This window comes from Chrysoperla carnea, chromosome 4 (genome assembly GCF_905475395.1).
Source record: "Chrysoperla carnea chromosome 4, inChrCarn1.1, whole genome shotgun sequence".
NCBI classification, from domain to species: domain Eukaryota; kingdom Metazoa; phylum Arthropoda; class Insecta; order Neuroptera; family Chrysopidae; genus Chrysoperla; species Chrysoperla carnea.
This window is the reverse complement of record NC_058340.1, coordinates 70,695,275-70,712,760: the sequence shown is the minus strand read 5'-3', so window position 1 is coordinate 70,712,760 and position 17,486 is coordinate 70,695,275. Positions and strand designations below refer to the sequence as shown.

Sequence of the window (17,486 nt, the reverse complement as noted above, 5' to 3'; positions counted from 1 at the left end):
CTATGTACAGGCTACAAAGTAGTATGTTATATGGAGGTATTATTTAAATTACATTCTTTCAATATTTTTACGTTTTAGGTTCGTTAGAACATATGATAAGTATGTAAATTTAATATACTATTCTATCATATGAATTAATGAATTTTGAAAAGTTCTTGGCGGTGGTGCAATAGAGTATACTATTATATGCTTATGATTACTCTTCATGATTTGTATCGTATCTGTACATCTTTAATTAAATAAACCACGAAACGTAAAAACATTCAAAGAATTACACCCCAAAATCATTATTTTGGTAACTGTTTTTTAAAAATTAGTTTTAGTAAAATGGACTAGCTTTTACAAAAAAATAATTCTGACAATTTCTTTTTTAAATCCAAAATACGAATCCTACAAAAAAATTACTAACCTTTCACCTCTAAAAATTCTATACATCGTTTTTAATTGCAATGGAAGCCTTTTGACTTGTTGGAGTTTGTTGTTGCTGTTGCGTAGAAAGATCCCCACTACGTGAAAAATCCTCTGTGGACATAGATAACGCTGGCGCTAATGATAATTGATGACCATTTAATTTAATTTCATTCACAGAATGAGATCGTGCATGTGTCACCACTGGTGGTTGATTAGTTGTAGACGATGATGTTGGTGGACCAATACCATTGCTTAAGGTTTTATGTGGATCCGATGGACTTGTTGCTGTGGCAGCTAATTGATTCGCTGATTGTGATCGTGTATGACCGGATTTATTGATGGCTTGTTGTTGTTCACGTAGTGCCATTTGGTAAGCCACTTCAAATGCTTGTCCTAATGTTAATATTATTTCCGTAGCTTTGGCCTAAAAAAGAAAATCAAATTGTTCTATCTTGTTTGAATTCACGCTTAAAAACTCAGATCCGATGATTCAGGTGCTCAGGAGTATTTTTCCACCTTTCTTTCTCCCAGACAGGAATGGGATGATTGATCTAAGTTAGAGAGGAAAGTAGATTGTGGAACTTTCTCTGAAAATCTAGATATACGGCTATCATTCCAGTTGCCGGATCACTGAAGAGTGTATCAAGCGGAAGTGATGGCTATTTACGAGATACAAGAATCTATAAATTTGCGGCATTGCTATCCTCACTGACAGCCAAGCAGCGCTAAAATTCTTAAGCTCCGTCTACCTAATCTCAAAGGTAACACAGAACATTTCAACCTACGAGTTTGCTAGAAATGACACAAGAACACAAGCATTAATATACACCCGGTAATTCCACTTTGCCAACTGCAGTGAACGTCTGGGCCTGGCAATGTATATCGACTATTGTAGGTGCTGTCACAGTGACGAGGAAGAAGAAACAACAGCCACTATAACCTAACTTAACCTAGGGGAATTCTTCCAAGTGGGAGTTAATCATTATTTTGAAGGTACTTACCATTGTTTGTACACAAAATACATGACAAAAATGATTTTGGGTAGCATGATCTTTGGTTATGTACGCAAAATGTGTTAAATCATCAGCATCCTGACATGCGCAATGGATATTTCGTATTTCATGTTCACACACCAATTCCTGAAACATATAAAATTAAAAAAAATTAGACACAGACTTTGATATTAAGAAATTGACGCTCTCTTAAGACGCAAAGACTGGCTGGGCGGCAAGCACGCTGAACTCTTAGGCCTGGCAGTGTATCACGACTACTGCAGGAGCTGTCACAGTGATGACGAGGAGGAGACAATGTCTCATCTTCTCTGTCACTGCCCAGCTCTTGTCATGAGGAGATGGACTTACTTGAGCCAGCCCCTCTTTGACGACCTCTCCGACCTAAAGTCAGTCGACGTCAAAGCCCTCCTGCTGTTCTTTAACAGCTCCAAATGGTTCATGGAGTAGTGGCCGGGGATGGGCCAACCAATTTACGGTATCACAACGGACCCTATGGTCTAAGTGTGTCCCACCCCAGGACAGCCACTCTAACCTAACCTAAGACGCAAAGAAGTGTCTAAAACAAGTGGAGTCGACAGAGATTCCAGCAATTATGAAGCTAGTATTTCAATTAACTGTCCTGTCAAAAATTGCAACACCCTTCTCGGCTGTGTTCTAGTGAGTTTCAGGCGAACGCAGTTGAATGGCCTAGTTGCGGTTATCCACCAGTAATCTAGATGGAGTTGCCGCAGCCATTCCTTGATTCAATAAATTACGGAACATCTTGACGCATCATGATTTAGCATAATATTTTTTTCCTTGTTCTTGGAGAGATCAAGCTCTATGGAAAAGAATTTAAAAAATGTCTGCAGCTATACCAGGCCTCTTTCGTGAACTTGAAAGATATACGACAACAAAACATAAATTCATGAGATATCTTACCCTTGTAAGTGTGTTTAAAAATTTAACTCCTCGATACGATATCGATAAAATAATATCTAATATTTTTTGATCCTTTGATGTACTTTTCTTTAACTTTTGTATAGATTTCTTCGTTGATTCTGTTCCTCTTAATTCTTTCACAACAGTTGATCCCAAATACTAAAAAAAAAAATTACAAAAGAAAATGTAAAAAAACTTAATTTTTCACATAAAAATCATATCTTGACTTACATTCGCTACGTAATTAATTGAACCGACTACAAGATCCGTAGGTTTATGTCGCCATTGTGTACGTAACGTGGCAGGAACACCTACTAATAATTCAGACGGTGCACGTATACGTAAATCTGATGCTGATTTTCCAGGTGGCTGTGGAGCGGGTCGGTTTTTCTTATGATTATGTCGTAATGTACCAGTATTTGTTTGTGGTTGTTGATTTGCGGCTGGGGATGAAGTTATATTCGTGCTAGATGGTTGTGTAGATGTTGTTGTTTGTGTATTTGTTGTCGTTCCGTGAATATCTTCTTTTAATTGTTGAATATTTGTTTCCTGAAAAGGAAAATATATAAATAGGCGTTTAATTTTGATTTCCACGGGAACAGAATGGTTTAATTTACCAGTATATGTAAATCCGCATGAATTTCATCTAAATTAGGTCCAACACCATTTTGTTTATTTGATACCGATGCTAAAATACGTTTTCGATGTCCAATTTTATGTATTTCTAATACTGCCGTTAATTCTATTTCCCAAATACGACGTACACGTTCCATATCTAAATATAAATGTTTACGAAACGTTTCGGAATATTGTTGTAAATTAATTCGTTGTAACCATTGTTCTACAGAATCATTCGGTTCATTTAAATTATTATTATTAAAATTTTTACAATTTAATTCTTCAATTTTATGTGATAATTGTTTACATGCATTTAATATTAATGTACGATCTTCTTCATTCGTAATACCCATTTCTCTTAAATCGTTTTCTTCTAATACACCATTCTAAAATAAAAATAAAAATAAAAAAATCAACCATAAATTCATTTGAATTTGTTCACCGGGCACAGTTTTACCCTTTTAAAAACTAGTTATTGATTATATAGTGAAACTTGGTTAAGTGGGACCTGGATCACGTTTAGCGGAAGGGAATGACATTTTTATTCGACTTACTGAGGATTACAATTTAGCGAGGTTCGAGTTATCGAGGTCCCACTATAATTTGTTTCAAACTGGGCAATTAATAATACTTACAATAAAATCTATATCATCATAGCCATTATTTAAAAATACTGATTCAAATTCCACCAATCCTAAGGTACTTAACCATTGTCCAATTGGTGTTATCACTAGATTACTTAAACTATTTTGTGAACAACTTAAACCTAATCGAGCTTGAAATTCTTGTTCTAATTCTGTAACAAAAACCGATTCACGTACTAGACCCGTTCCAATTGATGCCATAATTTCAGATATTTTAGCCCATTCCTCTTGTTCGTCGAACGGACTAAGTATTGATAATGATTTATCTTTATCATTATTCGATTGTGACGTTGTGGATTGTGATGAAGATGATGTACTGTTATTGGAATTTTTTGTACGTTTTGTGACCGTACATTCTTGTGGTGACTCATCATCGTAATGTTGTCGTGATGATGGTTCATTGTTTCCATTGATGTTAGCCGTGGGTGTTTCGTACACATTTTTTAAACGTCGCAATGTTTTTGGCCGTTCGGCCGGCACTGGCCGGGCCCCACCAACTCCGTCCAGAGCCGTTGTCGATCCTTTAAATAAACCTAAGACAAGAAATAATCATATTAAATTTAGAAAAAAAAGTTTGCAGATACTACAATTAAGACTTTTAATTCCCATTGCTAAATAACCTGGTAGTCTAAATTTGAACTACTGAAAACGAGTTCTCTTCCTGTTTTAATTACTACGAATATAATCGTCAGTTGGCGGGGTTAAGTACAATTATTATCATCTGGTAGTCTAAATTGGGAGCACTGAAAACAGATTCACTTCCTATTTTCATTGGTACGAATTATTGTCATCAGAACGGGGTTGCAACTCCCAGTTATCAATAGAAGACAATTTTTCATTTTGAAGAGATTTTCATGCAAAAATACAACCAAAAGTGAATTGCAATTTTGAAAAAAATTCTTATTCGAAATTTCAATGACAAATAAATTCTATTTCACTAAATTCAAATTCCAGAATAGATTCGTCTTTTTCATAATTCTATGTCTACTTTTTTTTCCTGAGTATACGCTATTAAAATTTCAGCTTGATATCTCTTTGCGTTTTTGAGTTATCTCGTATGAACTGACAGATTGACGGATAATCGGAAATGGCCTAATTTTAGGTGATTTTAATCGATTTTATGAACACCTTAAACCAAAAATTTGTTCGTTGTACCAATATTTTTAAGCGTTACAAACTGGGAACTAAACTTAGTATACCTTGATATATATTTCTTATATACAGGGTATTCAAAGAAAACTTAAGTCTGTATTCTGTAAGCTGATTTATATAGAGAGCGATTTTGAAGTTTTATGAGCAAAATAAATAAAAATAAAGAACTAAAGTAAAGAGTTTATGGTCGGTGAGTGTTAAATTGAAATCTGAACTGTCACAAAAATTTTTATATATTATGATAATTTTGTTTTTCATTCATATTTAAAATTAGACCGAATCATCCCATTACTCAACTCACGACAGGTGAGTAATACTACAATATTTCATAACAAAATATTCATTCTCTACGAATAACAACACACGATTTAAGCAAAAGCTTAATATAAATTTTATGTCCTAATTTTTCGAAATTTTCACACAATAAATAATAATTTCACTCACACTCAAGTGAAAACAATAAACCTTAATATTCAAAACACTTTCTTTCACACAATTAAATATGTGGCAAATTTCCCATAACTTTTTTTTTTTTAATTCAACACATAAAAAACTTACTTAAAAAAAAGAGAAATAATTGTTTGAAAGTAAAAACTCGAATAAAACACTAAAAACTAAACACAATCAATTATTAACAATATAAGTTTTAATAAAATATTTAATTAATAATAATAAAAGAAGAATTGTTTAATTTATTTTTATTAATAATAATAATTTTTGTACTTTTTTCAAATAGAATGTCAATATAATATTAATTTAATATAAAATTTTTAAATCTTTGATAATATTCTTGTGTTTATACATGTATGGTATTGTGATGCGTTTATTAAAAAGCATACATATTGTGTAGTGTGTGTATGTTTGAAGTTAAACACATCTGCCAAGTGACGACTCAACTTCACTGACTTAACTTTAAGTTAGTGTTTGTGTGTGAATTGAATAAACAATTTATGGTATAAATGTATGTGTGTATGATGTTTTGAATTGTTATTCACGTATAATATAAAATACATAGATATATCTAAAAATGTGTCTGGCAAACTGTATGAATCAAACTTTAAAAGATATCAGGTAGAGGAGAATTTAATACATTGCTACCTGAGATATGCCTACGGACAATTCCATCTAAAGCACTTGAGGTAATTCTGTACTTGCTGCCAACTGACCTCTACGGAGAGAAATGTGCAGCAGGTGCAGCTCTCAGGCTAAATCTGGCCTCACTCTGGACGGAGACTCATTATGGTCATACACGGATATTACGAAGATACTCACTTCTAAATCCGTTGACTACGTTTTACCTTCTCCTAACTTTGGGAACAGGTTCCCAGTAAAGATCCCTCCCAGAAAGGATTGGGAGGAGAACCTAGTTAAGCCAAAGGGCGTCGTTTTCTACACTGACGGATCTAAGTTAGAGAAGAAGGTGGGTTGTAGGATCTTTTCTCAAGATCTTGATCTGCGTCTATCATTTCGGTTGCCGGATCACTGTAGTGTGTATCAAGCGGAAGTGATGGCTATTCATGAGGTTTGTGAATGCCTAAGACTGAACACCCTTAGGTGCAGGGACATTACAATCTTCAACGACAGTCAAGCGGCTATAAAATCCTTCAGCTCAGTCTATCTAATGTCAAAGGTAGCACAGGACTGCCGTACGTCCTTAAATGAGCTGGCGGAACAAATAAATGTAAACCTGGTATGGGTACCTGGACACAGGGACATTCCAGGTAATTGTGAAGCCGACGACCTTGCCAGAAATGACACAATGCTGCCGGACACAAGCATCAATAAATACCCGGGAGTTCCATTTGCGAACTGCAAGTTGCTCCTGATTGAGGATATTATTGGTTGCCCATTAATGACAGTGGAATTTGAGTCGAAAGCAAAAAACCGCTTCGTATAGCTTGCCCGTAGCTCGAAAACTACCCGTTCAAAAATTTTGTGTCCGTGAAAGCTTTTGATCAAAACAATTCGAAGAACATTTTGGGGGCTATTTGAAAAAGAAATTTCATTTTTCTAGTCATATAGGTACTATAACTATTAGTGTAGCTTTGATTGCTCGTAGCTCGTAAATTACTCGTTAAACGTTTTGTGACCGTGAGGTTTTTTGATCAGAACGATCTGAAGAGCATTTTGGGGGCGGTTTGAAAAAGTTTCACAGAAACCTATTTTCCTATCTAATAGTGCAGAGTCCTTTAGCCCGTAAAATAAATAAAAAAATAGTTTTAATTAAGTAAATCAGCTGAATACTATTTTTATAAAAGGTCTCAAATGAATGGTTAGGCTAGAGTTTTACATACAGACTTACACAATGTTTGTTTAATTACAGGGCCTTACAAATTATATGCATATACATATGTTGTACATATCGATATAATAATTATTTATCACTCAAATAGATGAACGTTTATTTATTTATCTATCCGCATATTTTTATAACAAAAACAAAAAAACCATATTTTTTTTATTTAATCTATCAATAAACAAAAAATTAATGTATGTTCTCGGTTCTATGCTAATAAATTTAGATAAAGAATTAATTTTTTTAGTAAACTATGTTACAAAAGTAGCTAAATAAATATTTAGCGCCTTCCGGTTACTGTTATAATATATTATGTAATCACACACAAAAAAAAAAAGTGTATTTTATAGATTTTTGTGTTTTCCGGTTGGAATCTAATCAGTTTTCTTTTTCTTTTTTTTGTTTGTTTGTATATCTCTATATATTATAAATGCGAAAGTAAGCATGTTTGTTTGTTACGCTTTTCACGCTTAAACTAGCGAATGATTTTTAATGAAACTGTACAGCAATATAGCTGATATATCAGAATAACACATGAACTATAATTTATAAAGATAAAAAAATTTAATTTAATTTGACATTTGACATTACCATAAATTACAGATTTCTGTAAAAGTAGTCATTTGACATTACCTTAAATTACAGATTTCTGTAAAAATAGTTAATATAAAATATTTCACGGCCATCTATACATTTAAAAAAATAGAAAACCATACATATATTTTATCTGTGTAAAACAATCCTTACCATTATTTCGAGTGTTATAGAAAGGAGATAAGCGAGAGCAATCTTTATCAATCTTTACTTTTAAACCCAGCGAAGCGGGTGGGTATCACTTTAGTAAATAATAATATAAACGAAATGAAATTTATGTTTATCTTTATTAAGATAAATATTTATTAATAATAATATTATTGTAAGAGGGATATGACGTCATTTTTGAACTTTAAAAAAAAAGTAATGTAAGACGTTTAGAAATTGTGTTAAATTGTTACGAGGTTACGATTTTTGTATTTGATTATTATGTATTTTTTTGAGGTCTTTAACATTTTGATAACAATGTGTACTTGTGATTAATTATTTTTCACATTGAATCAATTACTACTGATAATGAACCAACATAAAGTTAATTCAGCACAACTTACAGATTCTTGATAGCATGAATCATCGTTAATATGTGCATTGTAAAATAGTTTATGCTGAAAAACTTTGATTGTTCGCATAATAAAAAAAATCTACGCGAAAATTTATTAAAAGTTTTATTTATTAAAATTGATATCCCTGTACCATATTTTGGATAAGCATATTCAAGTTAAGTCTGGCACAGGCACACTGTCCTCAAGGTCTATTATCTTCTTCACCATGTGGTGGTCTCTTGTCAAGCATTTTATTATACATTATACAGAGATTACAGCAGACATTATTATTTAAAAAACGATAGAAGAAGCACAAGCAAACACGTTATAAATTTTAAAGTTTAAATAAAACATTCTTTCTATACATCCATTTTTAATAACGTTTTTTTTTTTTATTCACTGTTTTTATAAATGGACACGTTCCCACGTAGTCATTTTTTAGGTCAACTATTCATTATCTGTTTTATGAAATAGATGAAACGTCAAATTAAAAAGTTATGGCGCCATTCTCTGATGTAAGCCTGAACTGTAAATTCTGACTAATTTAAGTATCTCCAACTTAGATTTTCTTTGATTATTACAAAAGTCCTTGCAAGCTATCAAAAAACAGCTTTATTAACCATAAACAAATTTGAAACTTTTAGCTCAACTATTGATTATCAATTTTATGAAGAATATGAAAGTTTCATAATGAAACGTCAAATTAAGTTGTGGCGCCATGCTGTGATATAAGCCTGAACTATAATTTCGGACTAATTAAAGTATCTTCTAAGTAGATTTTCTTTGCTTCGTTGTAAGCTAGCAAAAAACCGTGAAGAAACGTAAAAAAACTAAGAAAATTGAAAAATCCCTAGAATTTCTACCCTATTTTCAGGAATTCTAGAAATTTTTTATAAGCTTTTATTTAATTTCATCTGCCCGGTTGTCTGTCTGTAATTGCAATTCAAATTTGATCCATTTCCCAGTTTCCGATTGAGCTGAAATGTTGCATGCACATTTAGTTTGGATGACAATAGTAAGGTTGTATCGAAAAATAATTAGGCATGTGGATGAGGCGTTCCGATTCATTTTTGATATTTTAAATTGAGCGCCTCAAGCTTTAACAAATAGTCGGATATGTGACTCATAGATAAAATTACTTTCTACTTTTTAGTACAATAAAAGCTTGTCCTTTAAAAAGTATTCAGCTCTTGGTTAGCAATAAGTAAAGAAAAATAGTTTCAGATTAAACTATCTTGAAAAAAAAATGAGCTTTCATTGAAAATAAAAAAGATAGTGGCGCTATTATGTAATACAATTTGGAACTAAATTTTCTGAATAAATTAATAATTTTCAAATAAATGTAATTGAACTTAATTGTGAAGAAATCGTACATTAAACTGTGCGTATAATTAATATTTTATTGATTCAAAGTCTACAAAAAATTCTTGAAATTAATAGCCTGGTTGTAACAGACTGAAATTATTTGCGAATAAAATATTTAATAGTATTTACACAGCTATTACAAGAGAAAAAAAAATCGGCGAGTATTTGAGTTATTTTATTTGTATGTTTAAATTTATAAAAAAGGGTTTGGCGTTGTCGTTTAGACTGGAATTGTTGGTAATTGACGATGACAATTTTAATTGAATTTATTGACTAATAACCTTCAATATTAATTAAAATCAATCATTAAAAAAATGTTTTGTTGTATTTAAATAATTCGGACTTTATGCAAACGAATTAAAAGCTATTTAGAGTTTAATTGTGGTTGAAAATTTATCGAATCCAATAAAATGTTTTTAATATTAGAAATATAGAGTTTTATCAAACCAAAGTGGCACTGAACAAGAGAGAGTGTAGATACGAGTGCACATACAAATACATCATACACTCTCTTTTGCTCGGTGCCACTTTGGTTTGATAGAACTCTAGCAATTTTTTTGAAACAGAATAAAACATGTAAATTTAATTTTATAAAATATTCAGAACTATTTTTTCAACTGGCGCTTCCGCCAGTATTTTATACACTTTTTCTAAACTAACTAACATAGCTTGAATTATAAATATCAACTTAAAAAGCTTCCTACATACAAATTGTGTTAAATAGGGAACAATTCTTTAATTAAAGATCTTATAAAATGTTTTATTATGATAATATTCTCAATTATTATTTTATTAAGAAATGTTTTCAATTGGAGGTTGCTTCTTAACAGTTATTTTATTTCACATAAAAAGATTTTTTTTCTAATTATCTTAGAAATTATAAATAAATTGCATTTTATCGTTATAACCACAGAATTTTGTTTATAATAATTAAAAATAAGAATTGTTTTATGTGATATCTACCACGTGTAAACGTTTAAGATTGTGGTCGAATATTGTTACCACGAACAAAATTTTTATCTAGAAGAATAAAATTAAGACGAGGTTACTTCTGCAATTTAGTGTGAAGTTTAATAAAGGGTTATTATTATACCATGTATATATGAAATATCAAGGTATACTAAGTTTAGTCCCAAGTTTATAACACCACCTAATTAGTTCATTCCCGGTTGTCCGTCTGCCTGGAAGTACGACAGCTCAAAAACGAAAAGAGATATCAAGCTGAAATATTTATAGCGTGCTTAGGACGTAAAAAGTGAGATAGAGTTCGTAAATGAGCAACATAGGTCAATTGAGTTTTGGGTTCGTATGACCCATTTTGCAAGCCGTTAGAGATAAAACAAAAGATTAATAATGTAGCTGAAAATATTGATCTTAACAATTCATATTATTGATCCACTGAACAGTTAACATTGCTTCTTCTTTTAATTTCGTAACATATTCGTCAAAAAACAAGAATTAAAAAGCAACACCCTTACATTAAAAAACACACGTATGCATGTAGTTATACATATCTGTATATACATTTGCCTATACACACATAGGCATATATTATACAAATAAGTACATTTTCCAACTTTAATTTAGCTATAACATGAAATCCTATCATTTTAATGACTTTTGACCATGGGAACTTTTCTTTAGAATGACTTAAACTATCATTTGCCAAAATTTGAAAAAGTTTGACCGAAATACAGATTATATCTAATGGTAGGTCCACACTATACCAGTGCAAACAAAAGTCGGTATGATGGTCAAGTCTTACATGAACATTTTTACTCAGATTTTCAGTCTGTACAAACAATAGTCTGTATCGTGTGGACCCACCATTTTGTGCGAGGTCTTTTAATATTATTAAAACATTAGCAATATTGAACATTTATTTAATAAAAACATACGTATCAAATGTAACCTGATAAAATATTTGTTGTCTCTTGAATACAGCAACAGATAAAACATTTTAACACTGTTAATACACAACAAGAGCAACATGCTTTTGCCATAAGTACAGATTTTCTAATTCTTCACAAATTAATTTAAATATAACACACCAAAATTATTAAAATTATTATAAACACGAACAAATATATAATCATCAAATCGATTATTTTAAGATTAATATATCAATATTAAATATAAAATTGAAATTTTATGTTATCAAAAAATTGTTATTAAATGCATTTTTAGTATATTCGTCATGATGAATTTCTATTGAAATATGTATATAGGTGTATTTATTTTAATTATTTTTGAAAAAAAAATCCCATTTTTGAAGTCATTTTTATACCGTAAATCACACAATAATTTTTATTTTTATTAATATAATAATGATTATTATTATTATTTTTTTATTAATGTAAATTGTTTACCAATTGAAATCAGGTTTGTATGATTCTGTTTGAAAATTTATAATACTAAGAAAAAAGTATAAATTTTATTTAAAGTAAGCAAAAATTTTTTTTTTGTAAATATTGCTGTATTTTTATAAAATTTTTTTTAATGATTTATGGAAAATAAAAACTTGTAATGAGAATATCGGTCAAACAATAATTGTTTAAAATTTCTTTTAAAAAAATGTGATACATATTCTTGATGGTTTAATTTTGTAAGAATTTTAATTTTAAAATGAATTCTGTACATTTATATAAGACTTGAGCCTAAATGTATTTCATCTCTAAATGATCGATTACAATTTTATTTCCTGTATAGTTCCAACTGGGTTCGTGTAGTGATAAGGAATGTTAAAATACCATTGCTAATGTATTTTTTACAACGCTCACTCGGGAAGTAGACTTTTCGAGCGCTGTATGTCACCTTCAAAATACACAATAATCGCATACTTAACTATATGTGTTTCATAAACGCACATGTTCGGTTATAGGTGTTTCATAAACGCACATGTTCGGTTATAGACTACATAATTGTATGTACTACTGACACGCCATCTGTACTAAAAAAAAATAAGTAATCAATCTTAACCCTCATTTATTAAAGTTACCACACTGATTGTGTCAAACGCGAGTGTTACATACAAAAAAACAAAATTAAAAATTGAAATTAAAATGAACGAGCAATAAAAATTTGTATGCAATAAAATTTAAATTTAAAATAAGTAAATAAATCATTTCTCAAATTGATAAATTTCTCTCAAAGTCAACTTCCCGAGCGATTGTTGTAAAAAGTATTGAATGCTACTTGCGGAATAACTAGCAAATATGACAGTCGTGATTACGGCATTCGCTCTAAGGTTATGAGACATTCTTATGAAGACTCGTGTGGTTGTCGCAACTCGCCTACGGCTCGTAGCGACATCTACCACACTCGTCTTCATAAGAATGTCTCATAACCTTACGCTCATGCCGCAACACCACGACTGTCAGATTATTTGCTAGTTATCCCACTTGTAGCATTAATAACTATATTTTTACAAGCAAATACTTGTATTAAAGTGACTAGTTAACTACTCAACTAGGCAATTTGTATGACGTAAATGTAAGAAAACGCTCTAAAAATATCGTAAAGTAGGCAATTTGTATGACGTAAAGTAAAAAAAATGCTCTAAAAATATCGAAAATGCGTCAAAAACCAAAGTTTTTTTATGTTTTAGGATTCCGTAGTTAGAAAACAATTTCATTCATGTCAGATTTGTTCAAATGTGGAAAAATCTTTAAGTCATCTTATACCGCGACGACAGTTAGATATTAACTGCATTCCACCGTTATTTGCTCTGGGACAGTCATATAAAAATATAAACAGTCAGACTTCTGACAGGAAAGTAGCCCAATTATGAATCTTAGAATCATAGACGTTGTAACTTTTTTTTTTATATGACTACAAAAATATATTTTGATCTGAATCAATCCTTAATGTTTAACCAATGTCGATATCTATAACTGAAGAAGACATTGTGCTAAAGTTGTAAAAGAAATGTCGACCGAATAAAGAAAATCGAGCTAAAATTAAGGAATATGTACTATTAAATATGATATGATGGTATGATAAATAATTAAATTTATTTTGGCATTCATGTTAAATATCATAAGTAAATTGGTTGTTTAACATCGACTATTTGTAACATTGATTTGAATAGACTACATGTAACTTACTGAAAATTTAAATAAATATAAGGTAGATAAAGAAAAACGTAGAAGAAATTTAGTCAAATTATATGTTTACGAGAATTAGTTTATGAGTCTAATATATGCAGTGTGTCACATTTAAGATGAAGACTAAAAATAAAACCTAGCTAGATCGATTTTGCACCCCCAAAACCGCCTAGAAACTAAATTTCAGTAAAATCGTTGTTGCCGCTTCCGAGATTAAACATTCCGAGAGAAAAAGATGTTTTCTAAAAATAAAACCTAGATAAATTTTATGCAAATCGTTGGAGCCGTTTCCGAGGTTTAAGTTTCCGAGATAAAACAACGTTTTCTAAAAATAAAACCTAGCTAAATCGATTTTACGCCTCATAAACCCCCTGCATACTAAATTTCATGAAAATCATTGGAACGGTTTCCGAGATTCCAGATATATCTCACGATTTCGGAAGTCTCCCGATTAAATATGGAGAGGTTGCAATCTTAATGCTGCGGATCATCCTATATAAGTTTTCAGAAGCATTTATCGGGTCTAGTCAATTGACTATTTGCTTAAATTTGTTTTATCAGTATATTCTATATACCTTAAGTCTTGTAAATTGTTAACCTATAAATGTATGTATTTATATTTATTTAATACCGCGTCGACGATTGTTGTTACCTCTAAAATGAAATACTCTCAACTTCTATGTGGCACGATCTCTAAATATTTGTTTTAGTTTGTGACTATGCGATGTAGTTTGTTGTGAGTTCAGACTATATATTATATTATGTACCAAGCTCTAGCTAGCTACGTTTTATAGCTCTCATGTAACTCATTGCTTCACTTCTTGCATGGTAGTGTTCTGCTCATAGTCATACTGTCAATGTTTATAATGAATTGACAAAATGTCTCGTATTTCTTGAAAATTGTGTTCACATGTAAATAAATACTCAAGTTTCGTGTATATTGAACAAGTACAGAGTCTTTCATTTCTATTTGGAAAAAAAAAACAACAATTATTCGAGAAGGAAGTGCACTCTTACGAAAACGTTATAGGATTGATGCAGTCCAAAAATGAGCCACAGAAAAGTTTAAAAATGAAAGAAAAGTTTAAAGTATATTGCATTAGCAATTTATTGTATCAATTTTTCACCAAATTTTAAAGGATGTTATATTTTTTATTTATTAAAAATATATCCCAAAAGAGTCATATAAGTGTTTCTATCCATAAAATAAAAAAACGTTTCTTTTTACCGATTCAGATTTCTGAAAACTTGTTAAATTCACTCACAGGTGGCGAGACTATAGTTTGCAACATACGTTAATTCGGACTCATACTAAGTGAACGTAATCTATCGGCGTGGTAAGTCGTAAGTAATTTTTTCCTTTTAATTTGGATGGTTGAATATTCCAGAAACTACTCTATCTGTCCAAGGATTGCATTCTGTTTAAACAAGGCTTAAAAATTCATGAATGTGGTCAATATGAATTTTTTCATTTTTGTATTCCTGTTTACCGAATTTTAGTGATGTGCACCAAGCCCAAATAAGGGTACTTTGACTGTCTTTATCTTACACACTTAGACTTGAGCTTATGTCTTACACGTTGATTTTGGTCCTTTTGTAATTAACTGCTTCTGTCTAGCATACTTGATGTTGTACTTTGATCTTGTTCTTATGCATATGCAAGACCAAACATGACTTGCAAGACCAAAACCAATGAGTAAAACAAAGATAGTCAAATACAGTTTTGGTTTTGGTCTTGGTCTTGCTCATGACTAGCGAATTTCAATTCCGATTAATCTCGATCAATAAAAAGACTGAAAAATCTCAAAATTAAGTAGACTGATTGAGAACATACGTTTAAGAAATTAACTGGATCAAATCCAGTTTTTCTACTTTTATAACCTGTTCTACAGGGATTGTATTTATTTTAGAATGTACGTGTTGGAAGACAGTGTACTCTACCTAGGTACACATACCTACTATATAAGTGTTATATATTAGATGAGTATGACTAGAGACTAGAGACATATAACCCCAACATTCAACATACAAGGTATTTACAAATGTAAATATTAAAACAAATTTCTATTCCACACGTCTATCTATCAATTATTAGAATATATATAGATGATAAACTTAACTCAAATTAAATACTATCTCTAAATCCTCTCTTTATTCAAAATCTGTATCAATTTGAATCTTTTCATTTAATTTCTATTCAATTTAATTTTAAATCAAAGGTATAAAATAAATAAATAATACATACTGTTGAATGAAATGTTACATAATATTGTATTATGTAAATCGATAGGCAATTTTATAACAAAGAAAAAACTAAAGTTGCCTATTTAAAAAAAAGTATCACCGCTCGAATATTTTATTTGAATAAATGTTATAACTCTAAACGTGCTTTTTTACAAAAATTAGTGACATTTTCTGCGGTAAATTTTAGACTAGATAATTTTTGAGAGTGGAAGGAGAGAAGTTATCAACTTCGGCGGAAAACTTTTTAAATCAAATGATGTTAAAGGAACAGATACATAAAAAACGTGCAGAGGAGGGATTTAAGAGTTCGAAAAATGAACTTAAATCAATAGAAACCGACTTTTTAACCCGTCAGCACTCGCATTATAAGCATTTTGCTGACGCTTTAAAATAAATTTTATTTTTGGTACATGGAGTTGAAACTTTTTCTATCCTCATACATATAATGTTATCTATTTTCGAGTTCTAAATTTTTCAGGTTTTTTCATTTGAGGAACTCTACAGTATTTGAAAAAATCTATTTAAAAAAATGTAGATAGTTCAACCTATCAATCAACCTAGAATTTCTCTCATCACGAGAGTAAAGGTGTAAGTCAAAAAATATTAACTTCGGAAATTTTCGGTCATGTTCGTGAACTGTTATTAGTTTAATGTAAGTCATACTCAGTAAATTAAAAAATTTGTTCTAACATTTCCTCGACCAATTTAAACTATAAAACTGGTCACATTATCTTTTAACAAAATGTAAATTAAAAAATAAAATATTTTTCCTCTTACCTGCAAATGGTACATCACAAACAAACTCTTCAACATTATTATCAGTCGATATACTTCGATCCGATAATGAAATACTACTCGATAAACTACCACTTGATTCATCCAATGCCGGAAACATTAGAAAATCTTCATCCGTTTCAGTTTCAATATCACGTGAACGTCGTTTATATTCCTGTTGTAATTGATTGTTGTCATGATCATCGCCGGATGTCGATAAATAATACATAATTGTTATTAAATTATTTAAAACATTTTTACAATGTGATTGTATTAATTGATATTCTTTCGATGTCATCATAATCATTTAAATATTATTTTATTAAACACAATAACATTATTTTTAATCAATAAACAAGCACAAGAAACAAGCACATTCACTAAATCTCACGCATGCAGTTTTAAAATAATTGAGTAACGAACATTTTAAATGCAAACGTCTTGTACGTATGATCAAAAAACAATTGAAATAATAATATTAAAAATAGATAAAAGTTTTTTTATTTTCAAATAGTTTTCAACACATCTTAAAATATTCTCAAGTCTCTCTTTTAAATAATAATGAAGAAGTAATTAAGAGAAATATTTTTCAAAACAATGAATATAGAAATTGTTTTGAATGAAATTATTTACTGGTTTATTATTAGACATATGATTAAATTGTATATAAATATATTCGATTGAGTGGAGGAATGAATATATGTGAGTATTAAAACTAAATACTTATTTTTATAGAAATAAAATATGATGATGGTTCTATAGAAAATACAATTCATATTTCAGTGTTCTTTTTTTTTATTTCCAAG

The 17,486-nt window shown here is 30.4% G+C and overlaps 1 protein-coding gene across 1 annotated transcript in view; it reads right to left on the bottom strand.

The window, feature by feature from the left end:
• Window positions 1–369: 369 nt before the first annotated feature.
• The window catches only part of LOC123299288 (ankyrin repeat and SAM domain-containing protein 1A-like), a 62,904-nt gene continuing 45,787 nt past the window's right edge, over window positions 370–17,486 (bottom strand). Inside the window, exons 9-15 of the mRNA XM_044881640.1 lie at window positions 16,684–16,855; window positions 3,599–4,140; window positions 2,963–3,349; window positions 2,577–2,894; window positions 2,346–2,504; window positions 1,413–1,550; window positions 370–835 (exon numbers count right to left, since the gene is read on the bottom strand). Coding sequence (XP_044737575.1) covers window positions 428–835; window positions 1,413–1,550; window positions 2,346–2,504; window positions 2,577–2,894; window positions 2,963–3,349; window positions 3,599–4,140; window positions 16,684–16,855 — 2,124 coding nt within the window. The 3' untranslated portion in view covers window positions 370–427. The remainder of the gene's footprint in view (window positions 836–1,412; window positions 1,551–2,345; window positions 2,505–2,576; window positions 2,895–2,962; window positions 3,350–3,598; window positions 4,141–16,683; window positions 16,856–17,486) is intronic.